Source organism: Bos javanicus, chromosome 22 (assembly GCF_032452875.1).
Source record: "Bos javanicus breed banteng chromosome 22, ARS-OSU_banteng_1.0, whole genome shotgun sequence".
NCBI lineage: Eukaryota > Metazoa > Chordata > Mammalia > Artiodactyla > Bovidae > Bos > Bos javanicus.
This window is the reverse complement of record NC_083889.1, coordinates 18977459-19004847: the sequence shown is the minus strand read 5'-3', so window position 1 is coordinate 19004847 and position 27389 is coordinate 18977459. Positions and strand designations below refer to the sequence as shown.

The window sequence follows — 27389 nt, the reverse complement described above, 5'->3', positions numbered from 1 at the left end:
GACAGCTTATTTAGCTGAGACATTACTTTACCAACAAAGGTCCGTCTAGTCAAAACTATGGTTTTTCCAGTAGTCATGTATGGATGTGAGAGTTGGACTATAAAGAAAGCTGAGCACAGAATTGATGTTTTTGGACTGTGGTATTGGAGAAGACTCTTGAGAGTCCCTTGGACTGCAAGGAGATCCAACTAGTCCATCCTAAAGGACATCAGTCCTGAATGTTCATTGGCAGGACTGATGCTATAGATGAATCTCCAATACTTTGGCCATCTGATATGAAGAACCGACTCATTGGAAAAGACCCTGATGCTGGGAAAGATTGAAGGCGGGAGGAGGAGGGGATGACAGAGGACGAGATGGTTGAATGGCATCACTGACACGATGGACATGAGTTTGAGTAGGCTCCGGGAGTTGTTGATGGACAGCAAAGCTTGGTGTGCTACAGTCCATGGCGTTGCAAATAGTCAGACATGACTGAGTGACTGAACTGAGTCGTTTTGCACTACAGCAGAAATTAGCACAGCATCATAAATCAATTATACTTCCACAATGGCAAAAAGGATAAAAATAAACAAATAAAAATATAAGTTAAGTTGCCAGACTGTAGTAATTGTAATGAAAGTGTGAAAGTGGTTAGTCGCTCAGTTGTGTCTGACTCTTTGTGACCCCATGGACTGTAGCCTGTAAGGCTGCTCTGTCCATGGAATTTTGCAGTGAATTTAGTGATCTGTGATGAACTTGAGGGGGTAAAAATAAAATAAAGACCAAATCTGACCTTCATTGAGCCTGACCTCTGTGTTATCAGCTCTCCAGTTGTTGTTGTTATTGTTTAGTTGCTGAGTCAGTCAGACTCTTGCTACCCCATGGACTGTAGACTGCCAGTCTTCTGTCCATGGGCTTCTCCAGTCAAGAGTATTGGAGTGGGTTGCCATTTCCTCCTCCAGGGGATCTTCCTGACCCAGGGATCAAACTTGCATCTCCTATTTTGGCAGGCCAATGTTTCCCCACTGTGCCACCTGGGAAGCCCAACTATCTCCCACAGTTTGCTCATATTTTTGCCCGTTGAGTTGATGATGCTGTCTAACCATCTCAACCACTGCTGCCTCTTTCTTTGTGTTCAGTCTTTCCCAGCATCAGGGTGATTGTGAGACCTACCCAATTACATGAATAGTGATTCATATAATTCATGATTCATATAATTCATTCATATAATGAATAGTGATTCACTGCTCTACATGAGAAGAAACACCAGGGTCTGGAATTAGCCAGACTTGGACCCCAAATTCCTCTCTGAGCCTTAGTTTCTATCTCTAAAGTATAAATAACCTACATTTAGTACCTAGTTTCTAGGATTTATGTGACACTTAATAAAAATATATATATAATACTTATTATTTTTCTAATTATAACTATTGGTACAACTTTCTATATAAACAAATATAAATCTGTGTGACATCAGGATTTTTAACAACTACTTGGGAGACTTATTCATATATTTATTCATTAGATAAACATTTATGCCTTGGTTTATTAGAATTTAGTAGCAATACTAGATAGCATATACATAGAAGATGGTCCATTTATATGTGTTGATTTTGAGGCCAGCTGTCCTGGGGTGTTGTGTAATGTGAGAGTGACTTTGATATTCCTGTTGTTGTTGTTCAGCCACCAAGTTGTGTCTGACTCTTTGCAACCCCATGGACTGCAACACGCCAGGCTTTCCTGTCCCTCACCATCTCCTGGAGTTTTCCCAAGTTCATATCCATTGAATCTGTGATGCCATCCAACCATCTCAACCTCTGTCACCCTCTTCTTCTTCTGTCTTCAGTCTTTCCCAGCATCAGGGTCTTTTTCAATGAGTCAAGTTTTCTTTGCATCAGGTGGCCAAAGTATTGGAGCTTCAGCATCAGTCCTTCCAAAGAGTATTCATGGTTGATTTCTTTTATATGGACTGGTTGGATCTCTTTGCTGTCCACAGGACTCTCAAGAGTCTTCTCCGCACCACAGCTCAAAAGCATGAATTCTTCAATGCTCTGCCTTCTTTATGATCCAGCTCTCACATCTGTACATGACTCCTGGAGAGACCAGAGCCTTGACTATATGGACCTTTTGTCAGCAAAGTGATGTATTTGCTGTTTAAAACACTTCTTTCCTGCCAAGAATCAATGATCTTCTAATTTCATGGCTACAGTCACCATCTGCAGTGATTTTAGAGCCCAAGAAGAGGAAATATGTCCCTACTTCCATCTTTTCCCCTACTGCTTGCCTTGAAGTGATGGGACAAAATGCCATGATTTTAGTTTTTGTTTGTGTGTGTATTTTTTAATATTGCATTTTAAGCTGGCTTTTTTACTCTCCTCCTTCACCCTCATCAAGAGACTCATTATTTCCTCTTCACTTTCTGCCATTAGAGTGGTATCATACACATGTCTGAGGTTGTTGATATTTCTCCTGGTGATCTTGATTCCAGCTTGTAATTCATCCAGTCTAGCATTTTGCAGGATGTGCTGTGTATAAATTAAATAAACAGGGTAACAATAAACAACCTTGTTGTACTCCTTTCTCAGTCCTGAACCAGTCAGTTTTTCCATGCAAGATTCTAATTGTTGCTTCTTGACCCGCATACAGGTTTCTCAATAGACGGGTAATATGGTCTGGTATTCACATCTCTCTAAGAATTTTCTCTAGTTTATTATGAGCCACACAGTCAAAGGGTTTAGCATAGTCAATGAAACAGAGGTAGATATTTTTCTGGAATTCAGTGAACGTTGGCAATTTGATCTCAGGTTCCTCTGCCTTTTCTAAACCCAGCTTAAACATCTGGAAATTCTCAGTCCATGTAATGCTGAAGCCTAGCTTGCTGAATTTTGAGCATAACCTTACTAGCATTGGGGATGAGTGAAATTGTCTGGTGGTTTGAACATTCTTCAGTATTTCCCTTCTTGGAAATTGGGATGGGGATTGACCTTTTCCAGTCCAGTGGTCACTTCTGGGTTTTCCAAATATGCTGACATATTCAGTGAAACACTTTAATAGTATCATAACTTAGGGTCCCATCACCTCTACTAGCTTTATTGGCAGCACTGCTTTCTAAGGCCTACTTGACTTCACACTCCAGAATGTGTCTGGCTTTAAGTGAAAGACTACATCGTCATGGTTATCCAGATCATTAAGATCTTTTTTTATACAGTTCTTCTGTGTATTCTTTTCATCTCTTCTTGATCTCTTCTGCTTCATTTAGGTCTTTACTATTTCTGTCCTTTATTGTGCCCGTCATTGGATAAAATGTTCCTTTGATATTTCCAATTTTCTTGAAGAGATCTCTAGTCTTACTCTTTCTGTTGTTTTCCTCTATTTCTTTGCATTGTTCATTGAAGAAGGCCTTCTTGTCTTTCCTTGCTGTTCTCTGGAACTCTGCATTTAGTTGGATGTACCTTCCCCTTTCATCCTTTCTTTGTGCTTCTCTTCTTTCCTCAGCTATTTGTAAACCCTCCCCAGACAACCACTTTGTCTTCTTCCTTTTCTTTTTCTTTGGGATGGTTTTGTTTGCTGCTCCCTGCACAGTATTATGGACCTCTGTCTATATTTCTTCAGGCACTCTGTTTACTAGATCTAACCCCTTGAATCTATTTGTCGCCTCCACTGTATATTCATAGGGAATTTGATTTAAGTCGTACTTGACTGGTTTAGTGGTCTTCCCCATTTTCTTTAGTTTAAGCCTGAATCTTGCTGAGGCTGATGATCTGAGCCACAGTCAACCCCAGGTCTTATTTTTACTGACTGTATTGCTACATCATCAGCAACAAAGAATGTAGTCAATCAGATTTTGGTATTGACCATTTAGTGATATCCATGTGTAAAGTTGTCTCTTGTGTTGTTGGGAGAGAATGTTTGCAATGACCAGGGCATTCTCTTGGCAGAAATCTGTTAGCCTTTACCCTGCTTCATCTTGTACTCCAGGACCAAACTTGCCTGTTACCCCAGGTATCTTAACTTCCTGCCTCTGCATTCCAATCTCCTATGATGAATAGAATATAGTTTTTTGATGCTAGTTCTAGGAAGTCTTCTAGGTATTCATAGAACTCATCACCTTCAGCTTCTTTGGCATTGGTGGTTGGGCCATAGACTTGGATTACTGTGGTATTGAATGGTTTGCCTTGGAAATGAACTGAGATCATTCTGTCGTTTTTAAGGTTGCACCCAAGTACTGCATTTCAGACACTTTTTTTGATTATGAGGGCTACTCCATTCCTTCTATGGGATTCTTGCCCACAGTAGTAGACATAATGAATTAAATTCACTATTTTCCATCCATTTTAGTTCACTGATTCCTAAGGTGTCAATTATTTACTTTTGCCATCTCCTGCTTGACCACACCCAATTTACCTTGATTCATGGACCTAGAATTCCAGGTTCCTATGCAATATTGTTTTTACAGCATCGGATTTTACTTTCATCACCAGACACATCCACAATTGAACATTGCTTCCGCTTTAGCCCAGCCACTTCATTTTGGGGCTATTGGTAACTCTCCTCTACTCTTTTCAGTAGCTTATTGGACACCTTCCAATCTAGGGGGCTCATCTTTCAGTGTTAGATCTTTTTACCTTTTTATACAGTTCATTGAGTTCTCATGTTTAAGATACTGGAGTGGTTTGCCATTCCCTCCTCCAGTGAATCATGTTTTGTCAGAACTCTCCACTATGACCCGTCTGTCTTGGGTGACCCTACACAGCATGACTCATAACTTCATTGAGTTACACAAGCCCTTTGCCACGACAAGACAGTGATCCATGAAGGGGATATTCCTAAGGCATAGCTATTCCATGTGAATGAATGTCATATCTCTGCTCTTATCTGCTCCCTGGTTTTCCTTTTTTTTTTCTACCTACGTATCTACTCTCTCCAGGAAGCCCTCTCTGACTCCCTAACACAGTTCTGTCTCTGTGCTCCCCAAACATCATGTACCCTTCTTTCATAGAAGCCATCATAGTTGTAATTTTATATTTATTTAAATGGTACTTGTTAAGTCTATCTTCTCCATCAGACTGGCTCTTAATCTCATGAAGGGCCATGTATGTTTTAATCCCAAGGTCTGTGAGTACAGAGAAGAGTACCTGTCACAGGGTAGCTGCTCCATAAATGTTTAATGGATGAGTGTGTTTACTAAAGAACAGTTTGTATTTTACTGGAGCAGGCACAGTGCTGAGTGCTTGACACATAGTGGATTGTAAAGACCCACAGAACCGTAGCAGGTCTCCTATGGGTTAGCAGTTCCAGTCTCTAGAAAACCATCCAAAAGCCAGTTTATGCTAGGTTGGTACCTGGCTAAGGGCTCTGAGTTTTCCTTGAAGGCGATGGGCCTTCAGAAAGGGTAATTAACATGTGACCAAAATTGGGGTCTGGCTGCTTGCCACTCAAAAGCCAATAAAGAGGCGCAACTCATGAAAAGAAAAGTTTGCTTTATTTCAGAGGCCAGCAACCAGGGCCAAGGGTAGACTTGTGTCCAGAGGTCAGCTCCTCCACTGACGATCAGTGGGCAAGAGCTTTTAAAGGGGACTTTCAGGGGTGCACAGGCAGAGGAGGGGCTACATGTAGAAACAGCACAGTCAGCTCTGACAGTCATCTTCAAGTTGATCATGCCATGGTCTGATAGTGTCATCTCAGCTGTTTTGAGTACAGTTAACCTTTAGTTCCAGGGTCAACGTGATCCCACTTTGTTGAGGCCAGTTCTCAGAATTGTGGCAGCGTATGTCATGGCTACACTCTGGTTATCATGTAATTAACTTCTTCCACATGGTGGGGGTTTCAGTATCTATAAGACAGCTCACAGGACATGGCTCAGAATATTATCTGTAACACTTAAGGAGGAACTAAAGGCTCTTGACTTTGTTTAATGCCTAAACTATTGTTATTTTGTCCTGCTTGACTCTTTTCCTTTCCTTCTGCATTTTCTCACTTCTCTGATTAAGCTTACTCTTTGGGTAAAGTTCTTCTACAGGCAAAAGCAGGCAGATGACATGCGGTGAGAAGAACCGTAGGGTCCTGCTCTATTTCAAAGGCACAAGGCTATTTCAGGTTAGCTTCTTAGAATCATTAAAACATTGAACCAGGATGAAAATTCCTGAGGTGGGGAGTCCAGGGCATTAACTGGAGACATGGGTGAGGAACACAGTCTTTGAGGCTGCAAAGGAGCTCCAGGCAACAATGGAGCAAAGACAGTAGGAAAATTCACTCATAGGCCACCCAGCACCCTCCACCTCCCCCCAGCCATCTGCAGGCCACAGGAGGCAAAGCATGGCTCCTGCCATGCTGAGCAAGGTATGGTGCGAAGCAGAAGTCTCAACTGCAAAATGAAGACTCTGGCATCTGAACCAGGGCAAACATTCAAGGTTGAGAAGGTAACAACGCTGAGAGTTAACAAATTGGGCTGAACCCACTTGAATCCCAGCTGTGGAGACTCCAGAGTTTCTCTCGAGCCCTGCTTCTCACAATCTGGGCAACAAGAGCAACACCTGGAGCTTGTTAAAAACCCAGGATTGGAGAAGCCCTGCTTCTCAAAACCCGAGCTTCATGCACAGCACCTGGGGCTTGTTAAAATCACAGCCTCTCTGGTTTCACCCAGAGCCTCCGCATCTTATGAAATGCCCAGCAAAGTTGGTCACTCATTCCTGGGGGGGCATGAAAGCCAAATTCAGCCTACAGGTGAGTCCCTGCTGTGAGAAAGAAACTGAGAGTGAACTTGGTGTGTGAGGAAAGGATGGCAGTTGCGACGAGGGAAGCCTGCTACTTGTCCTCTTTCTGTTAGAGTGCAGGCTTTCTGGGAATCGTTGGTTCTAGAGGGAGGAACCTGCTGCTTTCTCACGCTCACCAGCGTGTTCACTAGCTGCCCCTTGGTCCTTCCTGACCCAGCATGTCTTTGCATTTCCAGCAGATAACAGGCTGAAGAGAGAGGTGTTTTGAAGTGATGGACTTTTTCAGTGATGAGGATCCTCTGAAGATGTTTTCTTCTGAGCTGGGGAATGTAGGTATGGATGCAATGTTTTGAGCCATTTTAGAAGCTGCTCTTCTGAGTCTGTTTTGAGGCTCAGACCTGTGGCATGTGGCCAGGGAGTTTATTTCTATGTGTGTTCTTTTGAGGCTGTGTCTTCCTTAAGGGTGTGTTGTTCAGGGCTCAGGGTGCTGTGCCTAGGCAGGAGCATTTCACTTTGTCTGTGGCTGCAGAAATAAACCACCTCAACTATCAGTGATTGAGAAGACGAGTCACCCCAGTTCTGCAGCCGGGGATGGTCTCGGCCGAGTGGTTCTGCTGCCGTCAGCAGCAGGGGTGTGAGGTTCCAGAGAGGCTTGGCTGAGAGGGTTGGGGTCTGGCTGGGCTCTTCTCTTTGCACATGGTTTCCTATCCCCCAGGCATTCCTGTTAGAGCCTGGTAGCTGGATTCCAAGCAGGAGACTCTCACAAGGAAGGGGCGCAGTGAGGAAAGGGTTTTCCAGACTATTTGCATCACACATGCCAATGGTGCCTGAACAAAAAAGCCACCTCCATAAGAGGGGATGTCACAGGGCATGGAGCTTAGGAAGTATGGTCTGCGGGGCCCCCAGGGCCACTGTTGCTCCCCTCTCTCAGATGGAGGGGCAAAGATGGAAAGAGAAATGAAAGTTTAGTCACCTGTGTGAGTGGATGTGTGTATTTACATGACCAAGGGTGTATGTGCAGTATTCCTGGAAACTTTTGGGGACTCACCTGTGTTTTTCACAGAGATTCCTTTTATGTAGGAATTGTCATTTTACTGAACAGTCATTTGGTCTCAGGGTTATGGGAGAACAGTGAGGCAGGAGGGGACTTCCAGCAGACTCATGAGTCTGTCAGTACCAAGATCAGGCTGAGATCAGACGCTATAGCTTGATTACATCAAATCAATGAAGTCAGGAGCATAGAAAGACTAGATATTGGGTCAAGGATCGTGTTCTGACAACACCCTAGAAAATAAGCAAGAGATGTAGACTATTCTTTTTATTTTCCCTAAAATATTATGCAGTCTCCTTTTTTCTTTGCTGTTTCTTTGTCTCATTTACTTATTTCAAGTTTTCCACTTATAGTAGGGTTACTGTGTATTGAGCCAGGAAGATAGTGTGGATAAAATTAAATCAATGTGCTCCTCTTGTGAAATTTAGTTGGGACCCCCCCCCCCCTTTCCTTAGGGCTTTAAATAAGTTTAACTTTGAATGATTTAATTAATGTGAAAATAAATCCACCTTCTGTGGTTCTTGATCTTAAAACCAGTGAGTTTCCAAAGTCTTGCCATGGCTAGAAAATAGATGCTGTGAGGGAAACAGGTAGTGCGGTTTTCATTCTACAAGTAAATGAAAGGGAAATAAGACCACTCCAGCCTGTACTTGTTCATGTTTCCATGACTTACTGAGATTTGTGGAGTTGGGATTCAATGCCCGCTCTTCTGATTCTGAGTCCAATTTGATTCTTGAAGGACCATTGGATCATTTAAGGCTGAACCATACTAAAGAGGTAGCTAAAGATTTCCTAGGAACTTATACTCTCAAGTCTGTTCATCTAATGCTCTTCATAAACAGCTTTACACTCATGTTAGGGTCAGTTTACCTATGATCTCTACATAAACTTACTTTTTGAGTGGAAAGTCAGTTCCATAATGGATCCTTACTAAATGCAGGAAGGTTCTTAGAATAATAATCACAGGTCATAACTTACATGATTAGGGATGCAGAATATGGCATAATGATTGACCTTAGGCATGGTGCTATTTCTTCTCATATGACTATATTAAGTTGCTAAGTCACGTTTGACTCTTTGTGACTCCATGCACTGTAGCCTGCCAGGCTCCTCTGTCCATGGGCTTCTCCAGGCAAGAATACTGGAGTGGGTTCCCATTCCCTCCTCCAGGAGATCTTACCAACCCAGGGATTGAATCCCTAGTCTATTACAGGTAGATTCTTCACCATCTGAGCCACCAGGGAAAGCCCTGTTTCTTCTAAGGCTCTGTTTTTTCCCTGGCATAATGGAAGTGGTAGCAGCTGGCACACAGGTTGTTAAGAAAGAACGACCTTTCATTTCTCAGTGAATGAAAGAAAGAACCTACGTCAAGCAGAGTCTGGCCCATAGTAAGTACGGGAATGACCACTTATTATCTCAGTGATGATAAAGATGCTTTGTCCCTGGTCTAGTTCCCAAGAGGCACAAGGGATGCTGTGGTCGTCATATTATCGCTAAGATCTGTAACTCAGATTTCACTGTGAAATGTCATTTGTCCGCCACGCATCTGCCTGACATAATGAAGTAAAGATTTAGCCATGTGTGTTGGCATTAGAATTTTTTACCTTTTTCTTATTCTTTTTTTTTTTTTTGATTGACACAAAAGAGCAAGCATCCAGTCCACTAAAACAAAGAAAAAGTATTATTGGTATTTTTATTTCCAAATGTTCCAGCAGTGCCCCGCACGCAATGACCTTTTCATTTAACTCTGTTTAGGGTTCGATGCCTATTTTACATCCCGCACTCTTGAAAACAATCGAAGAAATGTGTGGTTTGCCGAATACTGGGAGGAAAACTTCAACTGCAAGCTGACGATTAGTGGGTCAAAGAAAGAAGACACAGATCGCAAATGCACAGGTAATCTCATTCTCGTTGTCCTTCTCCTGTTACTCTACGTGGCCAGCATTGAAATTTCTGTAGAGCTGACAGAAGGAAGCTTGGCTGGAGACAAATTGAAAAAGTAAATTGAATCTTACTAGATTATTCAGAAAATGGAACAGGAGCATGAGTCTTGCAGGACAAAAACACTACGGACAAGAATGTATTCTTTTTGGCCTGTCCATCTAGTGATAATTGACATTTTCATTGATTCTTTGAATTCAAAAGGGGTCATGTTGCCTTGAATGCTTTTGCTGATAAATATTAGTTCATGTTGTAGCCAGGAGTATGAAGTCATTTTCACAGAGGTTTAAATCTCTTACCAATTCCATATTAGCATCAGAATGAATGGTCAGCAGAGACATGACTAAAAATGCTAAAATAACATCTTTGATGAAGGAAACAAAGTGTATGTTGGGGTCAGAGTAATGAGGATTTCAGTGGATTTTCATAATGTCCAAATTGAGTTACCTGCTATTTAAAATATGCTTTAAGATACTAAGCCTCATATATAAGCTTATATAAGTATTCTAAATAAGAAACACAAGTGTTTACCATTTATTTATGTGTAGTCCATAATCAGAAAGCAGAATCACATATTTATTCATGGATTCATTCATAAATACGTATTGAGTGACTCCTTTCTACTCATCACTGTGCTAGGTCCTCCTGATCCAATGGGGAGTAAACCAAGTAAGTAAACCATGCTTTCATGCTGCTAGAGAAAGTAGGGGGGGAAATCTACATTATTCCAGTGACCTTTCTATGAATACATAATTATATACTGTAATAAATATTCTGAGAGTTTATGGGCATATAATCAAGGAATTTTACTCATCTTAAAGGTAGAAGCTTTCTCAAAAGATGAGTAGACACTGGCTGGTTAGGAATGGAGAAGAACAGGCTGGAGAGTTTCTGAGAGAGGAAGAGCATGGCACAGGGCTCATAGCAGGAAAAATGATGATGCCTCAGAGGACTTGAAAAGCAGAAAAACATGCTCTAAAGAGAATAGGATGCATGTGTGAGTCAAAGCTGGATGTATAAAGATATGGACAAAGGAATAAGCTGTGATGGGACATGTGTGGATTTGGGTCTTTATCCTTCGGATACTGGAAATCGGGGGAGATCTTGCACCAGGGTGTAGCCTATCCTGCCGTCTTACCACCTAGCCCTGTATTACATAACATTCACCGATTTTATGCTTAAGTGGGCTTCAACATTTGCAAAGATGACCTTGAGGTAGCACAAACACTGAAATGTCTTTAGTATGATCAAGAAAGAGACCTTCATATTGTATATACTCATGAGGAGTCTTTCCCTGCAATGTAGGTCTTTAAATATTGGCCATCCAGATATTAGAGATTCACCCATTCAGCAAACATCTCACACGCTAGTAAAGTAATGCTCAAAATTCTCCAAGCCAGGCTTCAGCAATACGTGAACCGTGAACTTCCTGATGTTCAAGCTGGTTTTAGAAAAGGCAGAGGAACCAGAGATCAAATTGCCAACATCTGCTGGATCACAGAAAAAGCAAGAGAGTTCCAGAAAAACATCTATTTCTGCTTTATTGACTATGCCAAAGCCTTTGACTGTGTGGATCACAATAAACTGTGGAAAATTCTGAAAGAGATGGGAATACCAGACCACCTGACCTGCCTCTTGAGAAATTTGTATGCAGGTCAGGAAGCAACAGTTACAACTGGACATGGAACAACAGACTGGTTCCAAATAGGAAAAGGAGTTCGTCAAGGCTGTATATTGTCACCCTGTTTATTTAACTTCTATGCAGAGTACATCATGGGAAGTGCTGGACTGGAAGAAACACAAGCTGGAATCAAGATTGCCGGGAGAAATATCAGTAACCTCAGATATGCAGATGACACCACCCTTATGGCAGAAAGTGAAGAGTAACTCAAAAGCCTCTTGATGAAAGTGAAAGTAGAGAGTGAAAAAGTTGGCTTAAAGCTCAACATTCAGAAAATGAAGATCATGGCATCCGGTCCCACCACTTCATGGGAAATAGATGGGGAAACAGTGGAAACGGTGTCAGACTTTATTTTTTTGGGCTCCAAAATCACTACAGATGGTGACTGCAGCCATGAAATTAAAAGACGCTTACTCCTTAGAAGGCAAGTTATAACCAACCTAGATAGCATATTCAAAAGTAGACATTACTTTGCCAACAAAGGTCTGTCTAGTCAAGGCTATGGTTTTTCCTGTGGTCATGTATGGATGTGAGAGTTGGACTGTGAAGAAGGCTGAGCACTGAAGAATTGATGCTTTTGAACTGTGGTGTTGGAGAAGACTCTTGAGAGTCCCTTGGACTGCAAGGAGATCCAACCAGTCCATTCTGAAGGAGATCAGCCCTGGGATTTCTTTGGAAGGAATGATGCTAAAGCTGAAACTCCAGTACTTTGGCCACCTCATGCAAAGAGTTGACTCATTGGAAAAGACTCTGATGCTGGGAGGGATTGGGGGCAGGAGGAGAAGGGGACGATAGAGGATGAGATAGCTGGATGGCATCACCAACTCGATGGACGTAAGTCTGAGTAACTCCGGAAGTTGGTGATGGACAGGGAGGCCTGGCGTGCTGCGATTCATGGGGTCACAAAGAGTCAGACACGACTGAGCGACTGATCTGATCTGAATGTATATTGAGCACAGTACTAAAATACCATGAATGGTGTGAGGATGCTGAAATTTAGACCTTTACTTCAAGGAGTGTTGTTTGTGTGTGTGTGTGTGTATGTATGCATGTGAAGAATGTGTGTGTGTATGTATGCATTTGAAGAAGGGGAGATAAGATATAAAGAGACATGAGTTACAATAATGATTTGAAAAATCTGTACAATACACAACTGGATGTGTGACTCAGTTACCTAGAATATCAGATTAACCACATTCTCTGGACCATAGTGTATAACAACAGTGTTGTCAGTAATAGGATCCTTATAACGTTGTAGGGGGTTGGGGAGAAAAAAAAATTAATTCAATGTTGACTAGACCTAGGTGACACAAAGCTTTCAAGTGGAAACCGAAAAATTAGTTTGACATGTGGATAATTTGTCTCTATGACAGGGGACATCCAAATGTGCTGGAAGTATCCAAATGATTGATGACAGTTTTCTGGCTCTTTCTGACATTTGATGTTTTGTAGAGTCTGAAAGGGGGACTGAATGCTCTAATGGCCATTAGGATCATTCTCAGGCCCATCTCCAGTCTGTATAGATACTCTAACCAGACTGTTTTGTCTGCAGTCATATTTTAGTGCTGATTATCGAGAGTTTAAGTTTATAAAAACATGCAAGCTCATTATCCAAACCACTACTTTCAGAAATAGAAACAGCAGTGTTTGTGTTCTCATATCATGCTTCCTCCATGCGAAGAGTCCATGATCACATCTGCTAAATTACCTGTGACCCCAAATTATGTAAATATCTTCTGTTTTCTTACTTCCCACTTCCCTTGCAGTAGCAGCTGCCATCCTACGTGAAGGTAGATGTTACCACTATCAGTGTGTCTTTCGTTCTTCCCATTATTGGCTATAAGAACATGGCTGGTCTGTGCTTGTTATTATTTCTTATACTTTCTTTGCCCAAATTCAACTAAACTTGTATTTTCTTTGAAAGTATCCCCAAAATACTATTTCAAAAATCCTGACACTTTGGAACTTGGAAAAATGGGGGAAAGGACAGACTGAGATTTGCTAGATCACAGGGAAAGAAAACATGGAGAGAAATGACATAATAAATGTATTAATGAGAATTCTTGCATTGAGAAATTGTTTTAATTAAAGAAAAGAGTGGATGGGAGTGCCATCCACTTAAGTGCCATTGGTGCACTTAAGGATATGGGGTGATGTGAGGCAAAACTTGTGTTGGTATCAGATTTTGAAGCATCAAGAGAATGGGCACGTGGGGAAGAAGCAACCAGAGGTGGAGGCAGGCTGAATCATCTGGCAGTGCAGAGAGTGTAGTTAGTAGATGTCTTGACCTGAGGACTGCAGAAAACAGCCCCCTTCGCATATCTGTCTGTGACTGGTCTCTGCTGAAAAAGAAGAAAGTCTTGAAATATCCATTCCTAGTATTTGGACACAAACTAGCATGCACGCCTTTTTTTTTCTGGAATATATATTCTCTTTAGCCATCAGTTCAGTTCAGTCGCTCAGTCATGTCCGACTCTTTGTGACCCCATGAATCGCAGCACACCAGGCCTCCCTGTCCATCACCAACTCCCGGAGTTCACTCAGACTCACATCCATCGAGTCGGTAATGCCATCCAGCCATCTCATCCTCTGTTATCCCCTTCTCCTCCTGCCCCCAATCCCTCCCAGCATCAGAGTCTTTTCCAATGAGTCAACTCTTCGCATGAGGTGGCCAAAGTATTGGAGTTTCAGCTTTAGCATCAGTGCTTCCAAAGAACACCCAGGACTGATCTCCTTTAGCCATCATGAGCTACTTATTACCTATTAGTTCCAAGTAGTCTTGGATCATTCAAGATCATTACATAAGTTATCTGGTCAGATGAGTCTTAAAGATGAGGTGTGGTATCCATAACTATTTAGAGAGAGCAAGTCCCTGAGATCAGGGGAAAACAGTGAGATCTAAAAGACCCAAGATGGTACAAAGTCACAAAAAGGAGAATAATTGTTAAACAAGAAATTATCATTAAAAAAAAAACTGTGTATGCTTTATAATTTAATGTGCTGTTACTTGTGCATAGATTCTTTTTTTTAATTTAAATGTATTTATTTTATTTTTTAAATTTTATTTTATTTTTAAACTTTACATAATTGTATTAGTTTTGCCAAATATCAAAATGAATCCATCACAGGTATACATGTGCATAGATTCTTATAGGAACTTACATGAACAACCATATAATTTCTATTCCTGTAAATTTTCTGTATGCACTTAAAGTCACCTTCAAACAAGGAAAGCTACCACATTCCTCAGTGTTTTAACAAATCCCAACTTTCCCTGATACCCAGTTCCAAGATCTCTCAACACTGAGAACTGGACATTCTTCATGCCGCCTTCCCCAGAGGTTGCCTAATTGTTACTGATATAAATTAAGACTCGCCAGGGACCAATGCTGCTTGTTGGTTGCCTTGGCTGCCCTTCCCCAAGGGGTCATGTCCTTGAGATTTGTTGGTGTTTTAAGCTGTCACAGAAAGCACAAACTCTACCTGACAGGTACTAATGCCATTCACGCTACTTCGTGGAAGAGTTCCATCTCCTTATGCATGCAGTGGCAGCTACACACGTCATAGAGGAGGTCATTTTAGATAGTTCATTATAGATTATGTGTCACATGTGAAAAGAAAGAGCGGATGTGATATGTTTTTCAGGTTAAATGTATACTCTGCCACCCCCGCCCCACTGGGTAAGTGTTCACCCTTAATGCTCACCAGTATGTTGCTGACATAGAGACCAAGCCAGTGTATGATCTCTTTGGGAATAGTATGTTTTTGTGGAGATACCAAGGTCAAAAGAAGTAGGAAAACACATAAAGTGATGTGTCTGCAGAAGAGATTGAGGCCATCTTGACATCAGAAAAATCACTCTACCAAAATGGTTGTGAAACTGTCTGTCATGAAAGAGGCTAAGACTGTGTTCCAGGGCTGTATCTTCACATCCCTGTGGGAGATTGGAAAATATTGCTTAACCTCTCAAAGTTTTCCTCATCTTTGAGATGGGAATAAGAAAAGTTTACTTCCAAAGTTATTGTGGGGATTAAATTAGATCACTCAAACAGGGGATCTAAAATGATATCATTACGTAGTAATAGCTCAGTGATGGCAAGTGTCTGCTGTTCTGGGCTGAAAGCAGTTACCTGGGATGTAGGGGTGGCAGGTCATGAAGATCCTACTGCCTTATGTCAGTCCTATGGAAAATCAGCATGCATATCAAATTCTAACAGGAAAATAAAGTCAAGGATTTGAATAAGCATGTATGTATACACAGGAGATTCTCACTGGAGTGCACATTGCACAGCAATGTACAGAGGCATTGAACAGTTTGTAGGCAGGCAACATTAAACTTTGTTACAAATGGAATGATGGAATGAGGCTCAAAGATTATTTAATTTCAGCGCCAGAAGGACTTCCCTGGTGACTCAGATGGTAAAGAATCTACCTTCAATGAAGAAGACTCGGGTTCAATCCCTGGGTTGGGAAGATTCCCCTAGAGATGGGAATGGCAACCCACTCCAGTATTCTTGCCTGGAGAATTCCATGGACAGAGGAGCCTGGAGGGTTACAGTCCACTGGGTTGCAAAGAGTCAGACATGACTGAGTGACTAACGCACACACACATGCACACACTCACTGGTAGAGTGTCCCCAACCATTTTCGGACTTTGGACTTGCTGAACACCTCCTGCCTCAACTTTTGTACCATTTATCCCTGACGCACCATATTCCTATGTGGTTAGTAGCATCCCCAAGGTCTTTGCTTGTAAACCCATTATTTAAAGTCATAGGTCCTGAAAATCTGAATGTGCTTGCCTGTGGCAGTCCATAAAAATTATCACTGTGTCATATTTAAGGCTCACACAGACATTTGTCTAACTAACATTATCGTCCTGCCAAATGTCACTTTGTAAATACTGATTCATCAGAATTATCTCTGTTGAAAAGAAGGAACTCAGCATTTAGAAATCCATCATCCCATGAAGGGATAATTTGACTTTCAGAGATTTGTTCTTTTGAGATGACAGAGGAAGAATAAATTGGTGACATATTTTTTGTTTTGTTTTGTGGCAAAAATATAATGTATTCCAATTTCAATTGGAATACAATTGAAATGTATTCCATGTCTGGAATTCAGTCGGACATGACTGCAGCAACTTAGCCCACACGCACATTTTCAAGTCACACAATAGGCAAATTCAGTTTTGATCTGAGTCACTAATCAACCAATATTTACTGTGGATGTATATCAGGGGCCAGAGAGTATCCTTTGGTAAATGTCCATGTTTTGGGAGGCCAGTATCATTAAGCTGTGTTTACACCTTACTTGTCAAAATTAATAGTTTAAGTAAAGGCCACTCTATTGGGAGTGGGAGGTGGCAAAACCCTATTAAGAAGTGCTGTTAGTGAAAATGGATTAAAGATCTAAATGTAAGATCAAAAACTCCTAGAGGAAAACATAGGCAAAACACTCACTGACATAAATCACCACAGGATCCTTTATGACCCACCTCCCAGAGTAATGGAAATAAAAGCAAAAATAAACAAATGGGGCCTGATTAAACTTAAAAGCTTTTGCAAAACAAAGGAAACTATAAGCAAGGTGAAAAAACAGCCTTCAGAATGGAAGAAAATAATAGCAAATGAAGCAACTGACAAAGAATTAATCTCAAAAATATATAAGCAGCTCATGCAGCTCAATACCAGAAAAATAAACAACCCAATCAAAAAATGGGCTAAAGAACCAAGCAGACACTTCTCCAAAGAAGACACACAGATGGCTAACAAACACATGAAAAGATGCTCAACATCATTCATTATCAGAGAAATGCAAATCAAAACCACAATGAGGTACCATCTCATGCCAGTCAGGATGGCTGCTATCCAAAAGTCTACAAACAATAAATGCTGGAGAGGGTGCAGAGAAAAGGGAACCCTCTTACACCGTTGGTGGGAACGCAAACTAGTTCAGCCACTATGGAGAACAGTGTGGAGATTCCTTAAAAAACTGGAAATAGAACTGCCTTATGATCCAGCAATCCTCCTATTGGGCATACACACTGAGGAAACCATAATTGAAAGAGACACGTGTACCCCAATGTTCATCGCAGCATTGTTTATAATAGCCAGGACATGGAAGCAACCTAGATGTCCATTGGCAGACGAATGGATAAGAAAGCTGTGGTACATATACACAATGGAATATTACTCAGCTATTAAAAAGAATGTATTTGAGTCAGTTCTAACGAGGTGGATGAAACTGGAGCCGATTATACAGAGTGAAGTAAGTCAGAAAGAAAAACACCAATACAGTGTACTAATGCATATATATGGAATTTAGAACGATGACCCTATATGCAAGACAGCAAAAGAATCACAGATATAAAGAACAGTCTTTTGGACTCTGGGGGAGAAGGCGAGGGTGGAATGATTTGAGAGAATAGTATTGAGCCATGCATATTACCATATATGAAATAGATCACCAGTCCAAGTTTGATGCATGAAACAGGGCACTCAAAGCTGGTGCACTGGGACAACCCTAAGGGATGGGATGGGGAGGAGGTGGGAGGGGGTTTCAGGATGGGGGACACATGTACACCCACGGCTGATTCATGTCAGTGTATGGCAAAAACCACTACAATGTTGTAAAGAAATTAGCCTCAAAAAAAAAAAAAAAATATACTGGAGTGGGTAACCATTCCCTTCTCCAGGGGATCTTCCCAGCCCAGGAATCAAACCCAGGCCTCCTGCATTGTTGGCAGATTCTTTGCTGTCTGAGCCACCAGGGCAGCCTATTCCAATATAAAATAAAAAGTTAAAAAAATAAAATTTTCTTCCCATGTGTTAAAAAAAAAATGATATTAGTGAGAACAAAGCAAGCATTTCTCAAGTCTTTTGTTTTTACCTGAGACCCGGGCCCAGGAGAGACTATATAATTTGTTAACTATCAGGACAAAGGAGTTACACTAAAGTAAGTTAAATTCTCTGAGACTATACAGGCATGGCGGAGAAGGCAATGGCACCCCACTCCAGTTCTCTTGCCTGGAAAACCCCATGGATGGAGGAGCCTGGTAGGCTGCAGTCCATGGGATCACGAAGAGTCTGACACAACTGAGCAACTTCATGTTCACTTTTCACTTTCATGCACTGGAGAAAGAAATGGCAACCCACTCCAGTGTTCTTGCCTGGAGAATCCCAGGGACGGTGGTGCCTGGTGGGCTGCTGTCTATGGGATCACATGACTGAAGTGTCGGACATGACTGAAGTGACTTAGCAGCAGCAGCATATAGGCATGGGGAGAGGAAGGATTCACTCTACTAATTAGTTTTCCCTGTCATTTTATTATTCTATTCTGAATTGACCTTTAATAGTTATATAGATGTTATATTGTGATTCCTCATGTATTCAGCATGATTAAGGGATCCACATCAAAATGCTATAGACAAATAGTCTTACTCCTTGTTGCTCTAAGACTTTTTGAAGCCATTTTGATGAGAAGTAAAGTAAAATGTATTTTTATTCCCTTTTGCCTTGTTAAACTAAGGTTCGATGCAGATTAATTGTGATTTAATCTGCATAGAACATCCATTATGGATTGGATTGTGTGTTAATATGGTTCTTTGTTAAATTTTTAATTCTCTTCCTCTTCTCTGAACATCAACATCTTGTTTGATGTCTGTCTTGCTACCATCACCCCTAAGTCTTCCCTGGCCTCCCTCCACAGTGATTGGTTTCTATCTGTGTGGAAACTGGAAGTATGAACCAGATTATTATAATTTTTATATGTTGTCATTGTTTTTAAAATGAATATTAAATATGTATTAAGTGTCTCAGAATCATCTCAGAATGGCTTTGTGGATATAGGACAGCATTTTATAGCAACTCTTTGGGTGAATTAACTAATAAAATTTAGCTAGATGAAGTGGTAATCACTATAGTATTACCCAAATTAGAATTACCTGAATGTCACATCTGAAGTCATCATTGTTCTTGGAAAACATATTTTAAATACTTTTTGGAATAGAAGTGTTGAATAAAAATCCCACGTTCATAAAAGATGATTATAGGTATGACTTTGGGTCCCTGTATGTACTAGGTGACAGAAAGACTTCAGCAGAGCATTAAATCATATGAAAGGCCATCCTGATTCTATGGCTTTACTGTTAATTCAATTAGATACGAAAGTTTATCTTTCTAAAGGAATTTTAGAACGAAAGGGTAGCCTGATTTCAGTGGACATCTTTCATCAAATACGTCAGTTAGGCCACTGGACAAATTTGAAAGAAGATAAATGACACATGGTAAGGCTGCTTCTGAGAGCGGTGATCCCTGCACCCTCTCCTGCAGCTAAGTTACAGAAAATACAACTCAGGGCCACAAAACCAGTAGTGCAAAAACCACCACTTTTGATTGTTTTCTGTCACTTTGTTTTTGCACCTCCATTCCAGTGATGTGTAAAAGTTTAACCAGTCTTTTTAGAGTCCCTCCTTCCTTCATATCAGTGTGGTTGAGACTTAGTTACAGAGGGCTCTATGAAGGTGGGGCACTGGAGTTGTTTGTGAGGTCCCTTTGCTCTGGGCCTTTGACATTTCCCTGTGACTCCCGCCTGCCCAGGAATCCATCCGCAGGAACGTGGTACTGTCTCTTAGGAGTGGAGATGTGGTGGTGAGCACAGCATGGTCTCTTGGCCCCGCCTCAGGGCTTCTCCGGACTCACCTCTGATCATGATGGCTTGTCCAGCTCTCCTGAGGCCGCGAGGTGGGAAGGCATGGAGCCGAGGACTCTTTCCAGGGGTGCACAACCCCCTTAAACTTAGAGGCTTCCACTCAGCCTCTTCCTTTTCATCTTCTATTCCTGACTGTCTTTAGTAGAGGCTGAGAGAGAATGCTAACTTAGGTCCAGCCATGTCCTTGTAATTCTTTGGCATGTGGCAACCCTGTATGTCTTGAACCCTCCAGGACTCCAGCCTCTGAAGCTCAGAGCTTTCTATTGACCACATGATGCAAACTCAAATCAATCTTTTTTTTTTTTTTTTTGCCATGTTCTGTTATAAACATCTTAAAAGCAATGGATAAGAGCTTTGGAGCTTACAATGACATATAAATATATAAGGATATTACCGCCAGGCTCCTCACTCCAGGCAAAAATACTGAAGTGGGTTACCATGCCCTCCTCCAGGGCATCTTCCTGACCCAGGGATCGAACCTGCATGTCCTGCATTATAGGCAGATTCTTTACTGCTGAGCCCCTACCTTAGCAGGAATATTGCTGGAGAGCACTATATCTGTACAAGCAAAGTTAGAAGAGTCATGCATAGCAAGCCAGGCCCTTGTGTTTAAACAGTGCGGGAGTAGCACTAAATTCTTAAAGCTCACTTTCCCACGTCTTGACCAGATGTGTAAGGTAGAGGCTAGCTGCCTTCAGCCTTCTCAAATAGACATGTAAAGACGGACTCTGCAGAAAAATGGATTCTTCTTTCTGCCGCTGATCCTCCAAAGCATGAAAAGGGTTCTCCAGCATACACCATTGTACTTTAGGGCATACGACTCACCAGGGGATCAACGGCGCCAGGTTGAATTCTGTGCAGAATCAGGCGGATCGTGGAACACCATATTGAAAGCCCAGGGGGATCCAGGCAAAAACCATTTTCATAAATGGTAGAAGGGGTAATTATTCAAAATTAAATATGTGTCATTTCTTTCTCATTAGCTTCCATAGGCGATGGCTTTAAAAACTGAAGTTGCGGCCTTGCCACATTTTGTAAACTCTGTCAGGCTGCGCAGTAAATGAGAAGGAATTCCCGAATGAGGGGAATTAATGCATCGGTGTCATCTCAGCAACAGTCCTTGTAAACAAAGTGCCTCTTCTAAGCAATAGAAGTATTATAAATTGGCTGCTTAGACTCATTCTAGTAGGTATGAGAAAGGGCTGTTGCGTGACTTATCAAGTATCATCAAGAAAGTTAGACTGGAATATAGTTTTCCTTTGGAAGCATTTCTAGTAATACAAGTTTCCCTCCCTGCCCCCCAACCCTTTTACTCCTTCCAAAGAGAAATATTGGTACTAAAAGCATTTTAGGCTTTTACAGTGTGTACAGCATCATATTCATTTTTTCTAGAGAAGAAAAACTGTGCTCACAAAATAAACATCTACCCTTTATATTAACCCAGATAGAACTGTCCAGGGGTACTTCTAACTTTGGTTTAGTGTTTCCAATCACACCTGGTCAGGTATCTGGTGAACACATGGGGAGGCTTCCCATTTCCTCATCCTCAAATAGTATGTGTTTGCCCTCTTGGTGCACAGAGCTGTTATGTAGAAACAGTATTCAAGCTGCCTGATATAGTTACACTAATTGACGCATGAAAAATGGTTGAGACCTGAAGAGTCCCAGTGCCAGGTGTAAGCCCCAGCTCTCTCCCATACTGTGTCACCATGGACACGTCACCGAGGCCATCTCAGCCCCATGTTTCCTCAGCCGTAAAATGGGGACAACAGGAGTCCCTGCCACATGGTCTCACTTGCCAGGATTTAATAGAATGATGCCCAGTGGGAATAGTTTATGTGCCATTATTGTGGTGGGTGGTGGTGACTAAAGTTAACTTTGGCTTTGTTTTTATAAAAAGCATCTCCCCCATGACTGAAACCCTCTGTCCTTTTTAATGTTCATACTCAGTCTTATTTCTCTCTTGACATTAAACACCCTTGGTCTTGTAAAGTACTATGCACAGGTTGGAGAAGGCAATGGCACCCCACTCCAGTACTATTGCCTGGAGGATCCCATGGATGGAGGAGCCTGGTAGGCTGCAGTCCATGGGGTCGCGAAGAGTCAGACATGACTGAGCGACTTCACTTTCACTTTTCACTTTCATGCACTGGAGAAGGAAATGGCAACCCACTCCCATGTTCTTGCCTGGAGAATCCCAGGGACAGCGGAGCCTGGTAGGCTGCCGTCTGTGGGGCCGCACAGAGTCGGACACGACTGAAGCGGCTAGCAGCAGCAGTAGCATGCGCAGGTCAGTATACCTTCATGTGTTTATATCCTCCTGAGTGGTGCCCCATCAGCCTGGTGAGATAAACAAGATGTGTATCACCCTCCTTTTACAGATTAAAACAGAAATGAACCTTGGAGCAATTCTGTGACCTGTCTGAGAACCTGTTTGCTAATGAGAAAAATAACCCCAGTAACTGGTGACACACACTCATTTTCTCTCACATTCTATCCCTCATTCATTCATTTGGAAAATATGTGTCAGGTACCTGCATAGGGTGAGCAACTGAGCTGGAAGCAAGATACAGGCTCTGCCCTCAGGGAGCTTCTATTCCAGTCCAGAAGGCAGGTGAATAAAATCATCGCAAGTTATGATTAGTGCAGTGAAAGAAATAAATAAGAGGTTAAACTAGAAAACAACAGTTAAGAATTGTTCCAAGAAACCTTAAACACCCTTGGTGTTTAAGGGTGTTTAAGTTCTGCTGACTTAAGAAACCATTGCCACAGCCCTGACTGTCTGTAAGAGGTTACTATTCCCATTATACAGATGAGGAAAGCATGGGTCAAAGGGATCAACCACATAATAAATGCAGCTGATATCTCCCTGTGCTCTTTTTCCTCTGACACCTAATTGCCTTCCTAGACTCTTAGGATGTAAATAGGCACATTCTCCTTTGGGAATCAGTTTCTGGTTTTGTTAATGCAGCAGTTTCCTCATTGCTGACACAGAGCCCATAAAGGATCTTCAGTAGAATGCCTCTGATCATGATCCTGGATGAATCCCTCTGGTCCTCACTTAGAAATGGCTGTGATGAAGAAGTGAGTTGACCTGGTTTCTTCTCTCCTCTCCTGAGCTCAAAGCAGGGCAATACTCTCGGTTTGTGCTCAAACTTTGTTATGTTGATGAAAAGCTAGTAGCTTGTACCAAGAAAAAAGACACAAATACACATGTCCTGTCTAATAGGCAGCTTAATCACACAACAGGGAATTGCAGCCTGAACTATAAAGTTCTCTCTGAATGTGTCTCATGCTGGTGGGACTCTCTGTTCTTTTAGGATGGGGCGAACAGTCCTGCCACCTTATGAAAACAGATGGTGGAGACCGAAATCATGAGAAACCATATGAAGTACAAAATAATACCTTTAAGGAAAAGCATCCCAATATCAGAGTAGCAGTTATAAATTGAGCTACCAAAGTGGTCTGATGCTCTGGCAGGAATGGGCAATTTACTGTGGTAGGAAAATGTCGAAATTACGAGATGCTGTTGCTTTTTTTCATTTGAGAAAAATGCAACTGTCACAAGCAAGTTTCAGGCAAGTTTGTAACAAATGGCTACATTTTAAAATTAAATTTTAAACCACCAAAGAATCAAAGGAAAACTATGCCAAGAGCGAAGCGGAAGCGGTTCTCTTTCTGTGGATACAAGTGTACAAAAGTCATTAGGACAAATAGTTATTGGACTTCAAATGTCTGACAGCCCGCCTGTTAACTTGACTACATTAATCATGCCTCAGGCATGGACTATATTTCAACAGATTCTCTCTTTCCTTGGACAAGTTTTAAGATTGCAGAAGTGTTATTGAATTTCAAGAAGGGCTCAAAACCTCAATCAGTGCTATTTTTAGCATGCAGAACTAATCCTGCTACTGCCAATACGTAAGACATGTTATTCACACATCGTTCACAGGAAGAAGACAAGCTCTGAGCATGTCTCTAGGACCCCATCTCCTGTTGCTGCAGCTCTGACCTTCCTTTATTTCTGTAAATGCTACTGAATTCTTGCTACCACAGGGCCGTTGTACATGCTATTCCATCTGCCCAGAACTGGTTTTCCTCAATACAAGACTTGATTAGTTAAGACCTACTCACACTTCACATCTCAGAGTGTCACCCCCTTTAGAAAGACTCCACTGATGCTCCCTTCCATGATCAAGTCAGTCTCTCTGCTGTCTCTTCTCCCAACTTTCTTTCCTTCTGAAGGTTACTGGCCTCAGTTTGTGATGTCACCCTCCTTAGTGTGAATTTGTGGTGAACACCTCTCTCTCGTACTCTGCTGCAGGTTCAGTGACACCGGACACTCACTTTTTTTTCAATACCCAGCTCAGGTCAGGCATAGAGTAGAAGTTTAGTAAGTCAGTGTTGAGGAATTAATTTTACTTGCCATGCTTAAAAATCTGCACAAAACCTATCAATTCAGTTGATTAGGTTGGGAGAGGAGGGGCAGGTGGTATGTGCCTGTGTTTTCCAGAAGGTGCTCAGCTTGCTGCCCCTTTCAAGTACTGAAACAGAATCTCTTGTTTGGAGAATCAACCTGGGCAAATGTATTGAATCAGGGGCTCTGTAGGATTTATGTACTGCACATGTTAAATGTTTTATAACTCCATTATGTTGGTTTTTACATGACACTGAAAAAATGCAAGATCTGTATTTATTTGAGTTGACATGCTCCATTTTAAGTAAAAAAAATGAGAAATTCCCCAAATTCAATAAAATATGATGTATAAGCCACCCCTTCCTTAAAAGAAAAAAGAATCACAGGAACAGAGGACTAAGGGATGCATCAGCCTCCCAGGTTTGACCATATCCTTCCCTCTATTATTGTTATTCTCATAAATGAAGAATTGTTACATTTTACATCCTATGAGGAAGAAATTAGATCTAGGGCTAAAACTTTAGTAATAAAAATTACAAAATAATCAATGCTTATTAGGTCCTTACTTAAATGACAGTCTCTCATCATGCAAAAAAAAAAAAAAAAAGTAGATGATTACAAATCTAAATGAACAAAAACCTTCAGCTTTTTGCAAATGTTACACTTAAGATTTTCATTTTGAGTCTTTTTTTAAATTTTATTTTATTTAACTTACAAGTAATATAGTAACTAATATTTATTGAATGCTTGTCAAATGCCAGCTACCAGACCAAGCGCTTGACATAGATAATAATGATCCTCAAAATGGGAATTATATTTTTAGCCTCACTTTTTTAATTAAAAGTTTTATTGAAGTAGAATTGGTTTACAATATTGTGTTAGTTTCAGATGTACAGTGAAGTGATTCAGTGTGTGTGTATATGTGTGTGTGTGTGTATATACACACATACACATATATTCTTTTCTCACATTATTTTCCATTGTGGTTTATCACAGGATATTGAATATAGTTCCTTCTGCTATACAAGAGGACTTTGTTGTTTATGAAAATGAAAGTTGCTCAGTCATGTCTGACTCTTTGCAACCCAGAATTCTCCAGACCAGAATACTGGAGTGGGTAGCCTTTCCCTTCTCCAGGGGATCTTCCCGATCCAGGGATCGAACCCAGGTCTCGCACATTGCAGGTGGATTCTTTACCAACTGAGCCCCAAGGGAAGCCCAAGAATACTGGAGTGGGTAGCCTATCCCTTCTCCAGCAGATCTTCCCGACCCAGGAATTAAACCGGGGTCTCTTGCATTGTAGGCGGATTCTTTACCAACTGAGCTATGAGGGAAGCCAGAAAATATGGATCAGTTCATGAATTTGCTGTTTATGTCCATCCTAAATTTGCATCTGCTAATCCCAAACTGCTGATCCGTCTTTTCCCGTATCCCCACCCGCGGCACCCACGTCTGTTCTCTCTGTGACTTTGTGTCAGTTTCATAGATATGTTCATTTGTGCCATATTTTGGATCCCACTTATAATTAGTGTCATATCATACTTGTCTTTCTCTGTCTTCGTCCGTTTAGTATGTTCATCCCTAGGCCCATCCATGTTGCTGCAAATGGCATTATTTTGTTCTTTTTTATGAGTGAGTAAGTCCATGGTGCATATGTGCTGCATCTTTATTCATTCACCCATCAGTGGACATTTTGGTTGCTTCTGTGTCTTGGCTGTTGTAAATAGTGCTACAGTGTATGTTGGGATGCATCTATCTTTTCAAATTATGGTTTTCCCTGGATATGTACCCAGGAATAAGATTGTAGGTTCATATAACAACTCTAGTTTTGTTTTTTTTTTTAAAAAAAAAAAAACCTCCATACTGTTTTCCATGGTAGCTGTACAAATTTACATTCCTTCCAACAGTGTAAAAAGAGTCCTTTTTTTCCCACACCCTCTTCAACATTTATTATTTGTAGACTTTTTAATAGTGACCGTTCTGACTGGTATGAAATGGTACCTCATTGTAGTTTTGGTTTGCATTTTTATAATAGTGAGCAGTGTTGAGCATCTTTTCATGTGACTGCGGACCATCTCTATGCTGTCTTTGGAGAAATATCTGTTTAGGTCTCCTGCCCTTTTCCCTGATGGGCTGTTTTGTTTGTGTTGCTGTTGTTATTGAGTTGTAGGAGCTGTTTGTATATTTTGTAGATTAAGCCCCTGTTGGTTGCATCATTGGCAAGTATTTTCTCTCAGTCTGTAGCTTTTTTCATTTTGTTGATGGTTTTCTGTACAGAAGCTTTTAGGTTTGAGTAGCTTCCATTTGTTTGTTTTGATTTTATTTCTATTGCTTTGGGAGAGTGACCTAAGAAAACATTGGTACTGCTTATTTCAGAGAATGTTTTGCTGCTGTTCTCTTCTAGGAGTTTTATGGTGTCTTGTCTTATATTTAAGTCTTTAAGCCATTTTGAGCTTATTTCTGTGCATGGTGAGGATATCTTCTGGTTTCATTGATTTGCATGAGGCTGTCCAGCTTTTCCAAAACCATTTGCTGAAGAGACTGTCTTTTCCCTATTCTCAACTTTTAGTTGATGAAAGTGAAACACATATTACCCTCACAATGACTCTCTAGCATAGCTAGGGTTTTCATTTTTCACTGTTTTATAAATGAGAAAATGGAGGCAGGCAGAGGTGCCGCTCTTTGCCCAAGCTCACATGGCAGGAAGCTGCAGCCCAGGCTTAGGGAGCTCCATTCTGCCTTCAGCTCTGGGTCATTCAGTCAGAAAGAATGCAAAACCCAGGTCTGGCCATCTGGAAAGGCTTTGTCAGTATTTGTTTCTGCCGTCCTGTGCCGCCCTCTAGGGTAGAGGCACTTCATGGTAAATATGCTATAATGTCACAGCATTTGGAG

The 27389-nt window shown here is 41.3% G+C and overlaps 1 protein-coding gene across 3 annotated transcripts in view; it reads left to right on the top strand.

Annotated features, from left to right (window-relative positions):
• The window catches only part of GRM7 (glutamate metabotropic receptor 7), a 935064-nt gene that overhangs the window by 575456 nt on the left and 332219 nt on the right, over positions 1-27389 (top strand). For all 3 annotated transcript variants that reach the window (XR_009732459.1, XM_061396349.1, XM_061396348.1), the window contains exon 5: positions 9502-9642. Coding sequence is in view for 2 of the 3 variants with exons in the window: in XM_061396349.1 (XP_061252333.1) it covers positions 9502-9642 (141 nt within the window). In the remaining variant the exon portion in view is untranslated. The remainder of the gene's footprint in view (positions 1-9501; positions 9643-27389) is intronic.